The sequence below is a fragment of the Oryx dammah genome, unplaced genomic scaffold, assembly GCF_014754425.2.
Source record: "Oryx dammah isolate SB20612 unplaced genomic scaffold, SCBI_Odam_1.1 HiC_scaffold_24, whole genome shotgun sequence".
Taxonomy (NCBI): domain Eukaryota; kingdom Metazoa; phylum Chordata; class Mammalia; order Artiodactyla; family Bovidae; genus Oryx; species Oryx dammah.
Genome location: NW_024070208.1, coordinates 11,232,424 through 11,254,217, shown reverse-complemented (window position 1 = coordinate 11,254,217; position 21,794 = coordinate 11,232,424). Strand labels below are relative to the sequence as shown.

Sequence of the window (21,794 nt, the reverse complement as noted above, 5' to 3'; positions counted from 1 at the left end):
AGGAAACTCCAACACTCCCATTTTCAGTTCTCAGATCTTCATTCCTACTCTAGTTAGGCTTTTGTTTTTTCAGAACATACGTTTTTTTCCTCTTAGCATGTGTTTTCTTTTTTGATGTTTATTCTTGGAATATGTTTTTTTTTCCTTAGATTCTTTATCTCGTGTGTGTGTGGGGGTATGTGTGTGGGTGTGTGTGTGTGTGTCTGTGTGGGTGTGTGTGTCGGTGTGGGTGTGTGTCTGTGTGGGGGTGTGTGTGTGTTGCTTCAGTCATGTCCGAATGTTTGCCACCCTGTGGGCTATAGCCCACCAGGCTCCTCTGTCCATGGGATTCTCCAGGTTGCCAATCCCTTCTCCAAGGGTCTTCCCAACCCAGGGATTGAGCCCACATCTCTTACATGGCAGGCAGGTTCTTTACCGCTAGCACCACCTGGGAAGCGCCTCTCTTTTCCTAATTTCTGTAATTATTTGCACTTTGATGACTTCCCAGAATTTTACTGTCTCCAAAGAATCTTGAATGGGATAATCTGCTGCTTTAAATTTTGCTATAAAGTAATCTCTTTAGGTGGCTACACCAAAAGGTTTGAAACACCAGGGTCAGTTTTGGTAACTTGCTGTCCTGTGTCCTAACGATTCAGAGGTACTAACCAGCAAGTTCAGTCTTTAACAAAGGCAGTTAGTGGCTCCTTTAATAACCTGGTTTCTCTATCTTTATTTGTAGTGAAGAAAAAGATTGGTTTGTACTAATAACTATTATAGTTTCCCCTGACCCCAGCATTTCATTCCTTTGATTTATGGTGTTCACTAACTACAAGACATCGATTCATCATTGCTCTTGTCTCCCTGAATTTGGAAAAACTTGTATGTTCTTAGCAGGTTAACTGTATAGGATAAAGAAAATAATTGACCTATCCTAAATAAATTTAGATAAATTTCAAGTGAACATTTAAAATGAAGTTATGTCACTATGCTATTATGAATAGTTTAGATAGACATTTTAATTCAATACTGAAATATTTTTTGGCTCTCCTTTCCTATTTTACCTTTCTCTCCTTCCGTAGTTATCTACACGTCAAATTAGGTCATTGATCTGAGAGATAGACATCATTGACCCAGAGCAGTATTGCCTATTAAATGACCCTCTGATCTGCCCAGTGAACTTTCATTTTATGGGGACCTTCGTTACCCAGATTAGAGTGTGTGTCTCTGACTTGTCGCTATTAACTGACATTTCCAAAAACAGGTGAACCTGTTTCTGGGTGTTTTGTGTGTGTTTTTGTTTGTTACTCAAGCTGCTTTTTTTTGTACCAGCTAGCTATAAAAAGTTCACCTTTACACTCTTGCCTGCTATTTTAGCTCCATAAGAGTATGGATATCTTGATGACTGTATCCTCCATCCAAAAAAAATAATATATATGTATATATCCATTATCTCTGCATTGGAGGAACCAAGGGGGAGGAAATACAAAAGCTAAAAGGACAAAATAGTGATTTCTGTGCCAAAAGGACTAAAAGGACAAAATAGTGATTTTTGTGCCAGGAGGGTCCTGTGCAATTTTTATCTTCGGCTGCACTGTGCGCATGCGGGATCGTAAGTTCCCCCGAAAGCAGGGATCGAACCAGTTCCCCCTGAAATGGAAGCATGGTGTCTTAACCACCGGAATAGCAGGGAAGACCCCATGTGTAGCTCTAGATGAGGGGTTGTCAGCACTGATCCGGGTTCTTTTTTCTCAAACAGTGCATATTCTCCTGTAAAATCATCTTACACATACCACGAGATTTTACTTTGGAAATACTCGAGGACTTGTGGGTAAATCAGAAATAGTGATTTACTCAAAAGGGTAACTACTGAGGGCTACTCTTCCGATTTGCTTCTGAAATGAATTTAACTCTTAGCCTCTCTTCCTCCTTCAGTAAACTTATGCCCCCAAATCAGCTAAAGTCATATACGTTGCTCAGCCGTGAGGGCAGTAATGGTGCCAGCTGTTAGGGCTGTTTATGGGCCGGGTGTGTTCTGGCTATCCTACCTTGTAACAGTCTTGTGGGGTAGTGATGCTGTCCTATCAGATCAGAGAAGCCAGGCCCAAGTTAGGTTCTTTGCCTCGTTCACGCCACTGACAAGCGGTGGAGCTGGAATTTGAACAGAGCATGGCCCATCAGACTCCAGTTCCCACGCTTTTTATAGCTGAATGAATTGGGTGACCGGTGATTTTTATTAATGCATCAAGTGTCTGACAGTGAAGCAGAGAATGTGCAAGTTGAAGTTTTAAATTCTTATACATGGGCTGGGAAGTATATTTCTTAAAGATCAGAGTATTATCATCAGTTTCTTAAGTAGGAAAGGTTACTAGGAGTCTAGATCTCTTGCCCTTTGAGGAGGTAATTAGAAGCAAGTGGTCCTGACTTGTGTGGAAGATTTTTATTTTCTCAAATGCAGATAATTACAGAGAAACAAGATATACTTAAAACTGTACAGTTGAAAGAAGTCTAGCACGTTATTCCTGACATATTCTTGTTCATTAAACTTGGGAGCTCACACGAGTTTTCCTTGTTCAAATGCTAAAATTGTCTTAAGGTTTTTCTCCTGCCTAGTTACACGTATTAAGATCAGTGAATCCCTGATTTTTTCAGTGAAATTGAAATGATTCAGATTTACTCCAGTGCTCGCTTCGGCAGCACATATACTAAAAAAAAGATTTACTCCATTTGTTCCAATCATGTTAGCATTTTACATATGTTCTGAATTTTGGCTTGTCTGGAATCTTCCAGTACCTTTGCTGTGCTTTCAAATCAGATTTTTTTAATTCTTACGTATGCATTGAGACTTCTCATACATATCTCATTGACTTTATTTTCTCTTACAAGGTTCAGTTATAAAAAAGATGTTTCAAAAACAGTATTGTTGGCCCCAAAATGATTTTTTTATATTAAGTTTAATAAGTATAAAGTAGCCACCAAATAAGTAACCCATCAAAGTAAATATTGACACCTGTTACTTATGGTTAAGTAAATTTACATTTTCTTCTGTTAAGACTTCACGGCTGGTATGTTTTTAGTAAAATGCCCATGAGTGTGAAACCCCTCACATCTGCCGTTTCTGCACCAGCAGCTTCCCGACAGCTGCTGAAGTTGTGATGTTCAGTAGAAGGAAGCTTGAGCTGTCTGCCGAGTGGGGATGAGGTCCCCACATTCCCCACTCCTGGGCGTTTCACCCGAGGGGCGGGAATCAGCAGTCATCTTCCAGGTCTGAGATCCCCAAATCTGCTGTGTTTGTTGATCTTTTGCCACTTGTCAACAGCCCCTTCTCAAATTCCTCTTCAGTAATTTTGCCTTTTTTAAACTTTTTCAAGAACCTGGTGTCATTCAGAAGTTCCTCCATGTCTTCATGGAGGAAAATAGAAATAAAATAGTCTTCAGTGTTTGTAGATGGGCATTTGCAACTATACTGCTCCACAGCACAAGCTGTGAAAGCTCTGAACAGCAGTAAACTATTATACATACTACGTGCTTGATACTCCGTTAAGTGCATTAAGTGGCAGTACTGCATAGTGGTTAAACGCATGGACTCTGAGGAGCGCCTGCTGGAGATCAGTCCTGACTCCACTGCTTACCAGCTGTGTGACAGCAGGCCAGTGCTTAATGTCTGCACCCTAGTCTTCCTGTTTATGAAACTGAGCTAGTACCCATCTCGTGGGCTTTGATGGGTTGAAGGTGTTAATTCTACAACCATTTCTCCTAATCCAGATAGTTCTAAAAACTAAACTTGTGTGTGTGTGTGACTCAGTGGTTAAAATCTAAACTTACAATATGAATAGTCATATATTTTGCTGCAGAAATATTCATTTGTTCACAGAATGCTAATGCTACTGCAGATCCTGCTGAGGTTATTACAGAATACATAATATATCTATATTACATTCTAAAATTTCTGAATTCACAAACACATCTGGCCCCAAAGTATTTGAATCGGGTTATATGTACTTATATATGTAAAGTGCAGAGAGCGGTTGCTTAATGTTGCTGATAACATCAACATGCTTTTAGGCTGAGAGGTTTAAATACTATAGAAAGCCTTTCTAAGTTCAGTCCTTCAAGATTCAGGATTCTGTCTGAAGAAGGTATGTTAGCTGGTTAAAAATAATTAGTGTAATTAAAAAATATAGCAGGAGCATAAAAGTTGATCGAAAAACTTTTATTTTGAATCTGTATTTTACTTAAGCAGAGCTTAAATATGCACGTGTTGTCAGCACTACTTTAAAAAGAATCATGAAGTGTGGCCAGAATATAGACTGTGTGTAGACTGTTAAGGGACTTTCTTTCAGAAGTTCTTTGATTTTAATTCCATTTTAATTTAAATCTGAAGACAGAAGAAAACTGTTAGGGCTTATAAAAGCGAGTTGCAAGATCACAGCCCTTGGAGCCCGCACATTCTGTCCTGTTATTTCCATCCGTGTACAGAGGCTGACGGTTGCTTTTTGCAAGAGTTAGTTCATTGGTCTGTCCCCTCTCTCCCCTGCTCCCTGCCTCTCAGATGGTCAGTGGGGAGTAGAATGTCTGTGCAGTACCTTGTATACACACTGTATACTCAACTATAGACTCAAGTTCAGGGGGCTTCTCTCTCAACTGCCGCTTTGTCAATCATTTGTACTCTAGCATTGACCTTTTCTGTGACCCATTTTACTACAGATGAACACTTTGCTAATTTAGCTGATTTAATGTAGTGCCTATGAAATATGCTAAGAAATTGAATATATTTCCTTGGAATTACTACTTAACTATTTTGCTGTTTATTAGTTGCAAAGTGATCAGTTTCTTTCATTTTGACTACCACAGAGGTAACTTTTCTAGCAGAAAGGATACTAAAACATGAATCTGAAATCTTAAAATCCCTATTTTGATGTTCATCATGGTGTTTCGAGGACAATGACTTAACCCTTCTGAACTTTTTTTTGCCCTGGATGCTGATTACCTGTCAGGGCTGTGAGGGCTTAGTTGTCCTGACTCAAAAGAATGTGGCCAACAAATGCCAGTTAAGTATAAAGTCCTTGATTTTTTTTTTTTCCCCTCAGTGCTGTTGAGTATTGGAATTCCTAAAAAGAAGGTAACCAATCTGTTACCTGTGCTGTTGAAGGGCTTTTGAAATTCAGCCTCAGCAATAAATACATAAATTTCTTCAGTTGTATCTCTCACTGCCTCACCGTGCACACAGGAATAGTCTAGGGGCTTGCATACTTTTTATGTAAAGGGCCATATAGTGAATATTTTAGACTTTGTGTGCCACATAAAGACTACTGCATGGTCTTCTTGTTTTTAGCTTGCAGACTTCTGCTGTCTCTCAATATCCCATGTGTTTTTACCCCTTCCACCCAACCTGGAAAGCCTGTTGCCTACTGTTGTGTCAAAACTGGTCTCCCATGCTGCCTCCAGGAAGGCTGTGTAATCTTGTGCTGCTCTGTCCACCACTGGCTTTGCAGCAGTTGGATCAGGCTATTTGCTTACGGTTGAGGCACCTGTTAGAGCCATTGATAGAGCAAACCAAAACCACCGTAGCAAGTGAACATGTTTGTGAGTTTGATCTTTTATCAAGTCACTACAGTTGACTCATTTCTTCGCCCATGTGACTGGGCTGCTTTGGGGAGGGTGGCGTGGGCTGGCTTCCAGCTTTGTATCTGCAGTACTTCCCTGGAGCATAGAGAAGAACCCTTCACAATTTGGTAAATGGTCTTCATGTTGCACGCTGCAGAGACAAATGTCCTTATTTTCTTCTCTTCATTCTTTAAGTGTCCTCAGTGAGCTTACTCTTGTGAAGTCACCCGTTCCACACCCTCTCATTCACTGCCACTCCAGCTGTGATGTGGAGGTATCTCAGGGATGCCTTTGTAAGGCACCTCCCAGAGTTTCACTGGTTTTAGGGTTAGTCGTGTGGTATCTGTTCTACCCTATGTGTCCTGCGTCATTATTCACTTACTTTTGGACCTTTCATGCAGAGCATAATGCCTTTTACGTAGTAGATATGCAAGTGTTGGAACTGTTATTTTACACCAGACTAAACAGTTTTTTAAAATTGTACTTTGTTTTTGATATGTGACCTTGATATTATTTATTCATCTGCATATAAGATAGTGATTTTTAAAACAGATGATTAACCTCTGGTCGTGAGAAAATCTGATTTGTTCTTCAGTTATCTTCATCACTAGAGGGAATAGCAGTTATGTAACTAATCAAAAACCATTTGATATTCAGGTATTTTTGTGATTAATTTAAATTTTTAGTTTCCTTTTATTTTCCCCTCAGTGTTTTAAAACCAAAATATGTGGATTTCCTAAAAGAACGGACTGACATTTACTTTCTTACTAGGTTAGTTATTCTTTGAGAAGAGATTTTTGAGCCCAAGAAACTTAGGTAGAGTAAAAGAGGCCAGAGTTTTACAAATCTAGGAATTTGTGTGGAGATGTGCACAGGTCTAGAAACCAAGAGTGAATCAAGCAGTTTCATTTATAAGCATACCAACTTCTGGAGGTGAACATTTGAACTGCTTACTAGTACATTTTTTTTCTGGAAAACCCCCAGAGAAATGCTGAGATATACTGAATACTATATGAACCGCTTTGGTGAGAGTTGCATACTTTATTTTTGTAAACAATACCTTTGTGGTCTTTCTGTCAAAAGCCATACTTATTTTCTTGGAGTGGGTTTTCACTTTAATATAGGTAATAGAATAATATATAGAGTAATATAGATAAGTGAAAAATTCATGTTCATGGCATCATACCCATTCTCATCAACGTTGAAGGCCAGGTATGTGCCAGACACTGTTTCCAAACCAGGGGGATGCACTGGTGAATGAATTCTCTGCATTTATGGAGCCTAGCTCATGGGGGAAATAGGCAGAGTGCATGTTAATGGTGTTAACTAGATGCTAAGGGAGAAAACTGCATATGCAAAGAGGACAATCGGTGGTTGACACTTGATGTAGGAGCCCAGTTGAGAACTCAGTGAGCAGGTGATGCCTAAACACAGACTTGAAGGAAGTGGAGGGAGCTGGGAAGATACTTGAGAACCAGCACTGCCAGCAGAGGGAGCAGTGGCTGCTGGGGAGGTGGGGAGGCGGCAGGGCTGGAGCGGAGTGAGTGAGGGGAGATTGGGTGGGTGGAGGTGGTGGGGGCCTCCATCACCTAGGGCCTTGCGGGTGGTCCTGGTGAGGCTATGGTAGCTAATGCCAGGGCTCGCCTCAGCTTAATGTGAAACCCTGTTCTCGGTGCTGTCACAGTTTATGTCTTCAAGTTTTATTAAATGTACATGCAGTCAAATGTAGTTTATAAATCTAACAGGGATTGCAGTGGAATTTTACTCTGAACACCTGATGCTGTGAATGAATTTGAGTTACAGTTTATGACTTAATGGTTATATGTGAAATCCTTAGGGTCAATATTTTATTGAAATATTTATTTCTGTTCTTTTCACATTACAGGTGATACTACATTTCAGTTTAATCTTTGTTTAGCAAAGCTGTTTCCTGTTCTGGAATCTTAAGTATAGAAGACTAGATACTGAGGTGAAATTGGGTTAATTAGAACAGCTGATGATGAACAGAAACTTAGTAAGTGTGGTACAGGATTAGATGTTGAACAGAATTGTCAAAGATCAGCAGGCATGTTTTTATGGGCCATCTGGCAAGACTAGAAGTAGTTTTGGGACCTATACTCCCTTAAACATGTATTTGCATTCCATTCCTTGTCAACATGAGACAAAACAAAAATCAGAATTTTAGAGCCAGAATGAATCTTAAATACTTACTAGTCTAAATCTTTAGTTTTACAAAGGAATTTTTTCTCAGACACACTCATATACTTTCTTCATAAGTGTTTTTTCACTTACACAGGTAGAATTTAACTTACGTAAAACTTAAGCTATTTACCCCAGTCTTGAGCTCATCTTCTGACAACTGTCCCAAATGCCAGGCAACTAAAAATTACAGCGTTGGGAAGGTGTTCTGTGAAAGCTTGAGGGTGAACGACCTTTGCCTGGGAAGCTTGTTTCTTAAAATGTAGGCTCTCACTGCTTTCCTCCCGAGATTTGACTCAGTAGGTTTGTAGGGCCCAGTAAATCTGTTTATTGTGACCTGGTGACGTCAAAGTATGTGACCTGGGACCTTACCCTTAAGAAAGCAATTTCATAGTGTAAAAGATTAGAAAGTGATGTTATTAGCGCTCTTCATCTCTGATGTCTTATTTCTGAAAAATTATAGAGACAGGTGAAAAGCTACGTGGAATCTTGTCCTTGTGAAGAATCTGTTTCCCTCTAATGTAGATGTGAGGCAGAGGAGGGGTGCTTAGTGGTGATTTTTGTTCCTCTGTCAACAGAACCTTATGGTCATTATGATACAAGTCATTGAATCCATATAACCATGTGGTATTGCACATGATAAATCTTTTTCAGTCAAGTGAAGCAAATTGAGACCATTTGGACAATATGCTATTTATCGTTGCTGAGATATTATTAAAATGGAGCAGAGAATACTAGAGTAGTCAGTATCCGTGGAGTATATATGGAATATCATAGTATTGATTTAAATAAGGCAACTTCTTTAGCAACTGGAATATTCTCAGATGTTGTATGATTACACATAGGTGCTAAATGAATTAAACATAATGCTGGTTGATTAAGTCAAGTAGGATGTGTGTTAGGGGAGAGCTTTCTGGATCTTTCTCACTTTGTAGCTGTAGTTTCCTTAGCACCTTCTAGGCAGGAGTATGGTTTTAATTAAAAAGAAACCACTTGCCTTTAAAAGCATAATTTCCTGCCGAGAGAAAGTTTATGCTGGTTAAGTTTATTCCAGGTCTTTGACTGTGTCAGTATAAAGTAAATCCATCATAAAAAGATGGATAATGGGTCTACGTTAAGGAAATAAATAGGTGGTTGAAAAGAAAATTTTTGGTAAATAATCCACACCTTGGGAAGCTGAAGAACAGGAAGCTAAAGAAATCATGTTTTTAAGAAACTGCAAGTAAATGTGCAAATGTAATGCTAGTTTTAAGAAAAAGTGTATAGAGAGTATTTCTTCCAGACTATCTTATTGCTGTTGAGATTTTTGCAGCCGTGTTACAGATGAGAAAAGGGAGATTGATTCAATTGCAGAAATTTGATAGGAAGAGAATTTTTGCACAGGAAGCAGGCACAGAAAGAACAGAAATGTGACGTGACATCTGTAACGTTACTAGTAAACTCATAGAGGGAGCTTACAGTGGGGTATGCTTCTTAAAACAAATGGTATTTAATAACTTGGTGGTTAACCTAGGGACTTCTTCATAGCTTTGTTACTGATCTTTATCAACCTATGGTAGTAACATAGATCCTAATAAAGACTGACTCTTGTATATTTGATTTAAAAACTATTAAGACATGGTAAAGGTTCAGTCAACCAAAATACCTTAGAAAATAGCATTAGCTATTGCTAGGTTAGGCTACGTCAATACATGCGCAAATGCATATATAGATGTACTTACCTTTACAGAGGAAGTACCTAAAAATTGTATGTAAATTGATTACTTTTGAATGTAAGCATTTTAAATAAAATATGGTTAAAATCTGGTTGGCTCAATACTAAAACTGGTTCTGTAAATTTGATTCTAACATACTGGGCTTTTTCAAAGTGAAACCTGTATATGCATATAAAATATGAGCATGCATATATGTACAAAAGCCCTTAAGAGGAATTCAGCTTTCTTTTATAAACAGCAAAACTCACTCTGCTTGTAAAACGTTTTTTGCTAAAGTTTGCATAGTTGACTCAAATTTGCACCTTTCTGCATATGCTACTGGGGCTATCTGCATGTAGATTTTTGTTGACTCCCTCCTTCCCCTCAATAAGTCAGTTAACTTAAGAGAAAATGTGACATTTCTATAAAATAAATGTACATAAAACAAATCAGCATATTCAGCTTATGCAGAAATAAATATTATTCCCACACAAGGAATTTCTACTTTGTAAAAATGTAGCTTGTATTTCGGACTATAATAAAATCTGGTATAAGAACAACTGTTGAGTGGGTTAAGTGATTATTCTGAATATATTTGCTTTTTTAGTGTCAACAGTTATTTGAGGTGATGGTAGAAAGGATGTTTAAGGATGAGGTTAAGCAAGTTTTTAACGTTGCAGAGGAAATTTGTTCAATGAGATATGTTAATGTGACGTGGATCACTTACTGAAACCCAGCAGTACTGTTTCTTCATTTTCTCTGCTGACACAGCAGCACCGATCACATCTAAGACTACTGAGTCAAGATGGGACTTGAGGACCTTGAAAATGAACCTGTGGTGTCCTAAGGATTGGTCTGCCTCACCACTGAGGATTAGCTAAAAGACAGGTCGAGGTTCAGCACTGCAAACTGGGCAGCATTTGCAGCTTTTGGACTGACCAGGTCAGAGGTCCCTTAGGGATTAGGAGCAGTTCATGAAAAGTTTGTATTCTGCAGTGTCCTCTCTCCCTTAACCAAATATTCTTTGTACACTTGATTCTTCTCTTTCAAAGACCTTTAGTTTTTTTTCATTGAAAAATTTGAGTCTCTTTGTCATTCCTGCATTTAATCCAACTTTGACTTTCCCCTCTGTCCTTAAAAAGCTCAGAGCTTTGGCTCAGATGGTAAAGAATCTGCCTGTAATGTGGAAGACCTGATCTTGATCCCTGGGTTGGGAAGATCCCCTGGAGGAGGGCATGGCAATCCACTCCAGTATTCCAGCCTGGAGAATCCCATGGACAGAGGAGCCTGGTGGGCTACAGTCCATGGGGTCACCAAGTTGGACGCAACCAAGCAACTACACATTTTCTTTTTTGTCCTTAAAACATCCATTTTTTCCCCTGCTATGTTGAATTCCTTAGGTACCAAGTGACTTTCATAACAGCATAATCCCATTATCTATTAAACAAGTTATGCACCTGTATTTCATTTACTTGTGGTGCTTTGAAGAGGGAGCACGTTGTCAAGAGGCAGCCTTCCTTCCCTTGTGACCTGCTCTCCCCGCTAAGTCTGGCACCCTTCAGTTCCCACATGGAAAGCTTCCAAGGGGCTCCATGTAAAGTGGAAACGACCAGCCCCCTCCTTGCCCAAAACCTTCCGTTGGTTTCCTTTGCCTTCTGTGTGTGTGTGTTCAATAGGCTAAGTCGTGTCCGACTCTTGGTGACTGGACTGTAGCCCTCCAGGCTCCTCTGTCCATGGGATTTTCCAGGCAAGAGTACTGGGGTGGGCTACCGTTTCCTCCTGTTCCTTCTTCCCCCAGTAAACTCAAAGTTGACATGCAATACTGTTTGGAGCTTCTGCCTCTGTTTCCATCCTGACACGCCCGCCTCAGCCTGAATGCTCCGTTTCCCTGCTTAACCGTACAGCCTCATCCTCTACCGGAACTGCTCTCTCTGCCTGGAATGCCCTTCCCATCACCGCCTGGCCGACTCCTGCTCATCCTCGAAGACCCATTGAAGGCCTTCTCTTCCCCAGAAGCCCAGTGCTCCCAAGTCTATCAAGGCCTTCGGTGTGCTGAAGCCCAGTCATCTGCCTCAGGAGAGCGCAAGCACTTTTGGGGTGGGATCACTGACTCCCGTCTTTTTTCCTCTTTTATTTGCAGTGGCAAGGACATACAGGCTGCTGGGTGATGAGGTGGGAGGTGGTGTGCATAACCATTGGCACTGACTTGCTCAGTAGAGGGGCAACCATTTTGAAAATGTAAAATTTGTAGCTGCAGGAAGTTGCTGCCCCCTGAACAGTGTGGCCATACATAACATGTCGGTGTGTCTGTCCTTCATCCCTTTTTTCTCCAAAGACCTAACTTGCTGTTCATCCCATTTAATGTAGGTATATGGGTGTTCATCTGATAACCAAGTTTGAAAACTAGATGTACAGTAGTAAGATGTCTTTAGACTCTGGGACTATTGTGGTATCACAACCTTTCATTTCTCTGAATCTTTGCATTGTTTTGGAAAACTTACTTTCTTTAGGAAGATTTTTAATCTCAAAACTATGAGAGTCAAAACTAAAATGTCAAAAATACAAAATCCCTGTACATCTTCCTGATGTCTCGATTTTTAAAGACGGTTCTTGGTCCTGAGATTCGCCATTCCTCCTCAGCCGTGTCTATCAGCGCTGCCCACCGTGTTACTAGGAGAGTAACTCAGCTGGTAACTGAACTATGTCAGCAGCCCAGCTTGTACTACAAAGGTAGAAATCATTATGCTGCTTCAAGCCCAAAGACCACTTAACTGAAAGCAGATTGCAAGGGATGTGAAGACCCGGTTTCAGAATGTCAGTGCAAGTGCTTCCCCACAAGTCTGGTTAGCCTTGCTCTGCACTTTGCTCTTTGTCCCAGTGCTCTCCTCTTGGACGTGACTCTCAACAGGCCAGCCTCCTATTCCCAGGACTTCCCGTGAGCTGCCACCTTCAGGGTTAGGTTTACTCTCAGGTAGATTTCATTAGATACCCCATTTTCCCTTTTTTGTCTCATTTTTATCTGGGAACTCTGGGGGCACATTTGCAAGACTAGGAAAAAACAGTAAAGATTAAGAAAAACAGGAATTCTGAGCAAATAACAGAAGCCAATCGTTTTAGTCAGTGACTTGATTTAAAAGGAACTCAAGTGTACAGTTGAGATATATTGTAAGTAATTTTTCATGGTTATTTCAAAATAGCTTGGTAAGGAAGGCTTAAAAGCAGACCTTCCTGGCAAAGAAAAGCAAAACAATAGCAAGTAATAAAAGGATTATGATGATAGTTTAGACTTAAAACTACCCTCTCAGTACATGTGCAATTCTGAGTAAAGTTCTGTAAAGCAGTTGAGAAGTATTCTGTTCAGTGTCTCGAATAACATTGCTCAGATGGAACATAAAAATACTTTATGGTCCCTTTAGCTTCAAGATGCCCCAAGCTTTGGTTGTCTCTGGAGTTTGACTTCTTCACAGCACCTGCTCCCTGAAGTGCTTTCACACCATGCCTAGGATGCGGGCCACCCACCAGCTACAAGGCATGATAACTCTGCAGGCTGAACGGCAGCCCTGGTAGTTATAGGGCCACGGGTGGTAGCCCCCCAGGGGCTCACAGATCTTCTGGCAGTGGGTGTAGCTCCTCCTGCATTCTATACAGCAGATTCCTTCATGATCCAGTCTGGGGTCGAATGTCATGGTTTCTCCTTCCTGCTGCTGTGAAATAAGAGAGAATTGTGTTTCCTTCATGAGGAGACGTTTATAGCACATACATTATTTTAAAATAAGGTCTTAAATGTCTCAGTGGTACCAGCAATCACTGTTTTCCGTAAGGCGCTTTCAATCTTTAAAACCTTATCATTCAGAAACTCTTCTAAGATGAAGGAACTTCCACCCTGCCTGATCGGTCACTTAGAGGAAGATTTTTTTTTTAATGTTACGGTAAAGTTTCTCCATTCCCAGGTGGCACTAGTGGTAAAGAACCCACCTGCCAATGCAGGAGACAGAGACGGGGGTTCCATCCCTGGGTCAGGAAGATCTAGAGGAGGGCATGGCAGCCCACCCCAGTCGTCTTGCCTGGAGAATCCCATGGAGAGAGGAGCCTGGCGGACTGCAGTCCATGGGGGCACAAAGAGTCAGACATGCCTGAAGCGACTCAGCACGCATGAAGTTCCCTCATGCCTTCAGTGAGCCATGGTTACCACTCAGTAGTGGCTCAACTTGTCTTAAGTAGGAAAATAGGAAGGAAGCCTGATTCAAAAGTAGCATTTCTGCGGCTGCTGAGGCCCCCTGGCATCTCGTAATGGTTTCCAGGGCTCTGGGGAGCATATTTGGAATTCACTGGTCCAGGCTAACAACAGATAGCTATTCCACTTGCACTGGCTGAGAACACTTAGCTTCTGCCTTCGTGTAATATAAGGGTCTGTAGCCCTCGGGAAAGGGCACCATTTGTTGTGTAAAGATTGAAGACCTCAAACTTGACCTGCTAGTTTGTGCCATGATGATAGTTAACTACAAACTTGCACTGAAGTTAAAAGTCACCTTGTTACTCACTTGCTCAGTGGTGTCCAACTTTTGTGACCTCAGGGACTGTTTGTACCCTGCCAGGTTTCTCAGACCATGGGATTCTCCAGGCAGGAATGCTGGAGTGGGTTCCCATTTCCTTCTCCAGGGGAGCTTCCCGATCCAGGGATCGAACTTATGTCTCCTGCATTAGCAGGCAGATTCTTTTACAACTGAGCCACTTGGGAAGTCCCAGGGTCACCTACAGAATCTTTTTCACTGCTGGAAAGATCACAGAACTGGAAGAAATTTGGCACCTGCCAAATTGTGTATCTGGGTTTCCTTTTCATGAATTTCTAGGGTTATAGATTCTATATTCTCTTTATTATGGCATTGCATTACAATGGGGGGGGGAGTCTGTATCAATAATGGAAATACTTTATTCAATTTAAAGCTCTTTCCTGGAGGAGCAACTTGGCGGAGACGCAGCACCAACATAGGTTAGACTTCAGTGAGCCAAGTGAACTTAAGCAACCCTATCACCTTTTCTGGTATACTTTTTTAATTCAACTATTTTAGGGGTGGGGGGCATTCAATTATAAGACATTTCAGACCTAACTGAAAAGTGGAGAAAATCGTGTACTTGAACATCATCTGGATTTGACAATTGCTAACCTTTTGTCAAATTTGATTTTTTTTAAGTATTTAAAATTCTAAAGTAAATTTAAAGAGACTTGAGAGCATTGTGACATTTCATCCATAAATATGTTAGAATGTTTCTCCAAAATAAGATATTTTCCTGCACCACACTGCCATTACCACACCTCACAAGACTAACAATTCCTCAACACCATCCAATAAAGCTTATGTTCACATTTGTCATCAAAGTATTTGTCTTACTAACACCAGGTTTTTGTTTTTTTTTTTAATTCTTCAGACTTTCCATTTCCTCCTCCAGCTTTATATCTTGAAAAAGGTTCACCTGGGACAGCAAAAATAAAAAACTCCCGATTTGAGGGGCTTCTCAGGTGGCTCAGTGGTAAAGAATCCACCTGCCAATGGAGGAGACTCAGGAGATGCAGGTTCAGTCCCTGGGTTGGGAAGATCTGAAGAAGGACACAGCAACCCACTCCAGTATTCTTGCCTAAAAAATCCCGTGGACAGAGGAGCCTGGTGGGCTCCAGTCCATGGGGTCGCACAGAGTCGGATACGCCTGGGCGCACACGCCCACGTGGCAGGAGGAGCCAACAAGCCTGCTGGCTGAGGCATCTGACCTGAGGGGCCCACAAAAGTTTGTTAGGATTAAAAAGTTGGCAGAAATCTCTGATTATTGAGATATTTCTGAGATACTTCCTTAAAGGGATAAGGGAAGGACGGAAGTTGTAGGGAAGATGTTCCTGCTTACAAGCTCCACACAAGAAAGGAAGAAACTGCTGTGTGGAAGTTTTTCAGGAACACAGATCCCTGAAGTCCGGAAGCAGGGTGCAGTCACATCCTACCCACCTCCAGTAAAGGGGCTGAAGCCCCCTCCTAGACCCAGGTGCAGGGAGGCCAGCTGCCTGGAGAATAAACTAACTTCTATTTGTCTCTTCACATTTTATTCCTTTATTGTTCTTTGAGCTTTACCGAATGAAGTACCATGGCGTCCTGAATTTTCTAGTAAGCCTTGGGTTACTTCAAAAATAATTTTTCCTCTACGTCTTTTTAAAATGTAAATATTAGTCTAAAATGACAAGCTAGAAAATAACTTGCAACACGTGATACGATAAAGGACTGAGTAGGCTACAACAGGAAAGAAAACGCGCAAATGACTTCTCCGTGTACGAAAAGATGCTCAGCCTTACAGATAATTAAAGACTGGCCAAGACAGGAGACGCAGTTTTACACCCAAGACTGTTTACAAAGTTTGATAATAAATGAGGCCTTGCATTACATTTGAAGACTTGTAGCTGCCTTCCCTGGAAGGCAGTTTAGTGTCCTCCATTAAAATGTAAAATTCCCATCTACTGTGACCCAGTAAACCCACGTGCGTCAGTACTTGCGCTAAAAAGTGAGAAAGTGTTCGTCACTCAGTCGTGCCTGACTGCGACTCCGTGCACTGTAGCCTGCCCGGCCTCTCTGTCCGTGGGTTTCCCCAGGCAAGAATACTGGAGTGGGTAGCCTTTCCCTCCTCCAGGGGATCTTCCCAATCCAGGGATCGAAGCCCGGTCTCCCGCATTTTAGGCAGATTCTTTACCGTCTGAATGGGAGATAACCTAGGACAAATGAGTAACTCTCCCAGGCAGCTTAAAATTCAGGATTAAATATCTGAATAGGAAAGGGTAGGGGGGGATGTAGATCTCTTATGGCAGGGTCAGTGACTTCTAGGAGAGATGAGTGGACCCTTAGAAGGACACATTGGAGGTATGATTGTGATGAAGTTTGTCTGAATGTGGTGCTGACTTCCACTCTCCTGTGATGAGTCCATCTTCCCTGGTTAATGAAACTCCCGGGGAGGGGATTTATGACAATAGAATTCCTTCTGGAGGATTTGTCTTTAGGCAGAAAAGGGGAGTTCAGAGAAAGACTCTCTGCACTTGCAGTTTTTTAAATGCCTACAGCACAGAGCCACCAGGAAGGGCTTTTCTAGTGGCTCAGCTGGTAAAGAATCCGCCTGCAATGCGGGAGACCTGGGTTTGATGCCTGGATTAGGAAGATCCCCTGGAGGAGGAGGGTATGGCAACCCACTCCAGTATTCCTGCCTGGAGAATTCCATGGACAAACGAGCCTAGCGGGCTACAGTCCATGGAGTCGAAAAGACTTGGACACGACTGAGCGACTAAGCACAGCACACCACCAGGGAAGTCCCATTTGTGCTAAAGATATACTCCCTTCATGTACAAGAAGTATGGATAAGACTAATAGCTAACATGGAGCAAGTTAGTACTTCCTATGTGCCAAGCACTGTGCTAACAGCTTCATGTGCATTACGTCACATCTTCCCCATACCCTGCGCAGGAGGTACTAGGTATATCCTATTAATGGTATTGGGGGAATGTTTACATGCCCACCAAAGCAGAACTGTTTAAATTTCTATACATTTATCCACACAATGGAATACAAGGTCACCATTAAAATGAATGAGGTGGATCCATGTAAGAGATACAGTGGAATTCCTAAAATACTGTATTGTAACTGGAGAGACAGCAAAGTAAGGAAGTTACGTACGCTCTTTCGTGTTAAAAAAGTGTGTGTGTGTGTGTGTACACTTATGCAGAGGAAGTGGGCAAAGAGCCATTGTTAATAGACTGCTCGGAGGAGGGTATCTGTTGTAGAAGGTAAATTCACTTTTCGTTGTATACATTTAAAATAAATGCATATATTTTTTTGCTAACTAGTTAAAATACTAGGTTATTATTTAGTTAAAACACTAGTTACACATAAGTACTTATTTTTCTGATTTCACTCCCTACAAAGTATAGTAATGATAAACGACACTTTGTTGAAGATTTGAGAAGTGTTTAGCATGTTGGTGTCATCCTTACAAACACCAGTTCTCAAGCTTTCCGTCTGACGTGTTCGATCCCCTATGTGAGTCTGTCTCCTGAATGGACTGAGTGCCCTCGAGGGCAGAAGTTACTCCTGTGTGCACAGGGCCTGGAAAAGAGCAGTTTCTCAGCAAAAATCTGATGACTGGATGACTATCGTGGACATAGGGGGAAAGAGTACTTTCAATCTGTGTGCTGCGTGCAGGGCACATGCTTGGAAATATTTTTAAGTAATCAAATTCCTGATGTGAATAGGTCTTCATGAAGTTGCCTGTGACTCAAACGAGCAGAGCCCAGAAAACAACCTTGAATAAGGAGTACAGCCCATCAGGATTTTACACTACAGAAGTGATGTTGCCCTCACTTATAAACACTGCAATAAGCAAATTAAGATGTATTTGAAATAATCGAATCGAAGTCTCCATTGACTACTGAGTGCCTTGAACTCTCAAGCAGCACCACGCAGCTTCGGTGCTGGGTTTCACGCGCCTGGGTGCGCTGTGGGGCAGATGCCAGCACTCACGTGATAAGGGTTGTCTGGGTTGAAGGGCTCTGCGTCCTCTTGGACGCTGGGTCTGGTTCCGTTGTTCGGTCTTCCAGGGCCTGGGGTGCCCCGTGGGCCGCTGCGTAGTCTTCTTGTGGTCGTTGTGGTAACGATTTTTCTTACCAATTCTCTTCTTTCTCTCTGGATTTCTACAAAAATACGAAAACAACAACAATAAAACTGCTGTGAGTTATTTCCTTTATTTTGTTAAGGAAATTCTGTGTTTATCAGGGTGCAAAGCATAAGAAAAAGATATAAAAACAAACACATGAGTAGGTCTTATCTATTTAAATATAGACATTTTCTTAAGACTAAAGCACGTTTCAGGCTGGGGTTTAACATCAGGTAACCAGACTTTGGTTTATAATGCTGAGGCAGATGGTGTAAGGCAACCGACAGAACCCACTTGCGATTCCCTTCCTCAGCCTCCCTCTACTTGTTGGTCAGTGGCTCAGCTATGTCCTACTCTTTGTGACCCCTTGGACTATAGCCCCCCAGGCACCTCTGGCCCTGGGCTTCTCTTGGGAAGAATACTAGCAGATTGCCATTTCCTTCTCCAGGAGATCTTCGTGGACCGGGGGTTGAACCCGAGTCTCCTGCAAGGGCAGGCGGATTCTTTACCACTGAGCCACCAGGGAATCCCCTGCTTCTCCTTAGGGGCTGAGAAAGCAAAGAAGCACTTTTTCCCCTAGCGTCCCTTGCAATTAGGACTGGCCAGATGGGGCCTAAGCAAAATATGCTATTGCAGTTTCCAGGAAAGGTTTTGTTTTCTTGGTGAAAGGGACAGACACAGCTTCCTCCGTCTGGTTTACCTTCCTTGAATGTAGACGTGATTTCTGGGTTATGTGACTAGAAGTGATAGAAGGATGACAATCCAGCATGCCTCACGTAGCAGACAGTAAGCTAGAAAGAGAGCTGATGACAGTGCCAAAAACCTACCTCCAGGGTTCTAGCTGTATGAAAAAAGCCAACCTGTATGTATTTGTTGAAGTCACTGTTGGTTAGCTATCCTGTTATTTGCAGCGCTATGCATTTCTCCTGGATTTACAATATATGTATAAAGCATTACAGTTTTTTCAGGAGATTTATTATTATCTTGGTTGATTCTTTTTTGAAAAAATTATTTTTGGCCGTGCTAGGTCTTCATGGCTGCTCTTGGGCTTTCTCTAGCTGCAGCAAGTGGGGGCTACTCTTCATTATAGCGGCTTCTCTTGTTGCTCCTCATGGGCTCAGTAGTTGTCCACGGCATTTGGGATTATCCCAGACCAGGGACTGAACTCGTGTCCCCTGTACTGGCAGGCGACTTCTTAACCACTGGACCACCAGGGAAGTCCTTGGTTGATTCTTTTACAAATTCTGGGATAGAATAAGCAAATACTTTTATACACAAAGGCATCTGATTAGCAGATGCAGATTAGCAGATGCAATGTTAGGCTTGAAAAGGCCAAGTGACTCAGCTGAGATCACAGAACTGGTGGCAGAGATGAGTGGCTCTGGCTTCCAGCTCGGTGCCTTTGCTCTCCACTCTGCCTCGTGGGTCCCATGGCTGCTGAGTAACAAGAATGGAGAGAGGACCGCAGGGGTGGCTTTGGTGTCTGCGAGCCTCAGTTTCTTTTTCTCTAAAATGGGGATAATAGTAGTATCAAGCTCACAGGGTAGCGACAGAGGTCATGAGAATTTTGTCTCAGGGTTTTAGCATAGTGTTTGGCATGGAATAAGCCCTCGAATGTTAGGGGATGATGGTATGATGCCATGTTATCTGTGAAGGTGTGGTTGTGTGCCCAGCTGTGGATAGCTTCCATGGGTAGCCTCTTGGTTTCTCAGGCAGGGCTGGAGAGGCACTGGGGAGACCTAGATTCAAATCTCAGACTCCATTTCTTTTTTTTTTTTCTAATTAAAAAATTTTAAAAAATCAGTTGCATTTCGTTTAATCAATGACCGCAGGAGAGCGATTCAATCTGTGACCTTAGTTTCTTCATCTATAAATGAGGAGTGTGACTAGTTACCTGGACAGTTGTTAGAATACAGTGTGTGTTAAGTTGCTTCAGTCGTGTCCGACTCTTGCAACCCAGACCCCCCTGTCCTCGGGTTCTCCAGGCAAGAATACTGGAGTGGGCTGCCATTCCCTTCTCCAGGGGATCTTCCCGACCCAGGAATTGAACCCACATCTTTTACATCTCCTGCCTTGGCAGGCGGGTTCTTTACCACCAGCGCCACCTGGGAGCCTGGGTAGTTGTTGGTAAGGATGAAATAAGGACAAAATGGGAAGCTGTGGCACACAGCCCACGGGCAGCAGACCTCGGCTCGCTGGCACTTCCCTCTGAGCTGGTCCGGTCACTCCCGGGGCTCTGACGGTTCAGCTCCATGATGCTGACGACCTGCCAGCATGAAGCTCCGAGGGCAGGGGCTGCTGGACCCTGGCGCTTGGAGGCTCTATTAGAAAAAGGGGCGGGGATCCCGGCTTCCTCGGAAAGGGTTTATTTTGTTGTCTTTCTTGTAAAATACACTGCATTTATGAGAGACTGGAAAGAAAATCCCTCACTTTTAATGTCTATGTTATTCCATCCTGTGACTACACCAACATTTAATTTAATTCTTTTCGAATCTGGGGGCATTTAGGTGATTTCCGATTTTCTGCCGTTGTGTATAATATATATAATTCTTGGATGGATGGGGTGATGATTGAATACCTACAATGTGTGATTAATACTTAATGATACATTACTGAATATTTCAGAAGGGATCACGCTGTTGGAGTGTGAGGGAACAAGTCACAGCTCTGTTTCAGAGGGTGAAGGTTCTCATTTTATGAGTCATCCTCAGCAGTGCCAATAGCATCATCCTCCCAACTCTGCCCCCAGACCCCCTGTCCCGCTCTGTCCTTTTCCCATAGCACCTTGTGTGCGTTAAGTCACTTCAGTCGTGTCCAACACTTTGTGATTTCTTTTCTTTTTCTAATTAAAAATTTTTAAAAAATCAGTTGCACTTCTTTTAATCAATGACCTCAGGAGAGCGATTCAATCTGTGACCTTAGTTTCCTCATCTATAAATGGGGAGTATGACTAGTTACCTGGACAGTTGTTAGAATACAGTGTGTTAAGTTGCTTCAGTTGTGTCCGACTCTTGCAGCCCCATGGACTGTGGCCCACCTGTCCACAGGCCCCTCTGTCCACAGGATTCTCCAGGCAAGAACACGAGTGGGTTGCCATTTCCTCCAGGGGACCTTCCTGACCCAGGGATTGAACCCACATCTCTTTTATCTCCTGCCTTGGCAGGCGGGTTCTTTACCATTGGTGCCGCCTGGGAAGCCCCCCATAGCACCTTGGATTGTACCGAACAATTTTCATATTTCGGTGTATATTCAATGTCTCCCCTAGCTATGATGCAAAATTCCTAGGGGGCACGGGTTCATCAGTGCCTAGAACAAGTAAGTGGCACATAATAGATGTGCCAATAAGAGGCATGTCCTCAAACAGAGTGATTAGAGAGAGCTCTACATGGTGGCAGAGTTGGAAACTTTGTCTTTTTTTTTTTTTAAGACTTTTTATATGGGCCATTTTTACACTCTTTATTGAATTTGTTACAATATTGCTTGTTTTATGTTTTGGTTTTTGGCCAAAAGGCATGTGGGATCTTAGTTCCCCAACCAGCGGTTGAACCTGCATTGGAAGGCAAAGTCTTAACCACTGGACCACCAGGGAAGCTCCAAGACTTTTGTCCTTGATTGGAAAAGGTGACAAGGTATTGGAGAAGGAGT

At 42.2% G+C, this 21,794-nt stretch overlaps 1 protein-coding gene across 2 annotated transcripts in view; it reads right to left on the bottom strand.

Annotated features, from left to right (window-relative positions):
- Window positions 1-8,830: 8,830 nt before the first annotated feature.
- Window positions 8,831-21,794, bottom strand: part of CNMD (chondromodulin) — a 35,645-nt gene continuing 22,681 nt past the window's right edge. The window contains exons 6-7 of one of the 2 annotated variants that reach the window (XM_040267176.1): window positions 18,017-18,186; window positions 8,831-13,180 (exon numbers count right to left, since the gene is read on the bottom strand). In XM_040267176.1, the coding sequence (XP_040123110.1) occupies window positions 12,965-13,180; window positions 18,017-18,186 (386 nt within the window). In that variant the 3' untranslated portion in view covers window positions 8,831-12,964. The remainder of the gene's footprint in view (window positions 13,181-18,016; window positions 18,187-21,794) is intronic. The other variant, XM_040267177.1, reaches the window with a different exon arrangement.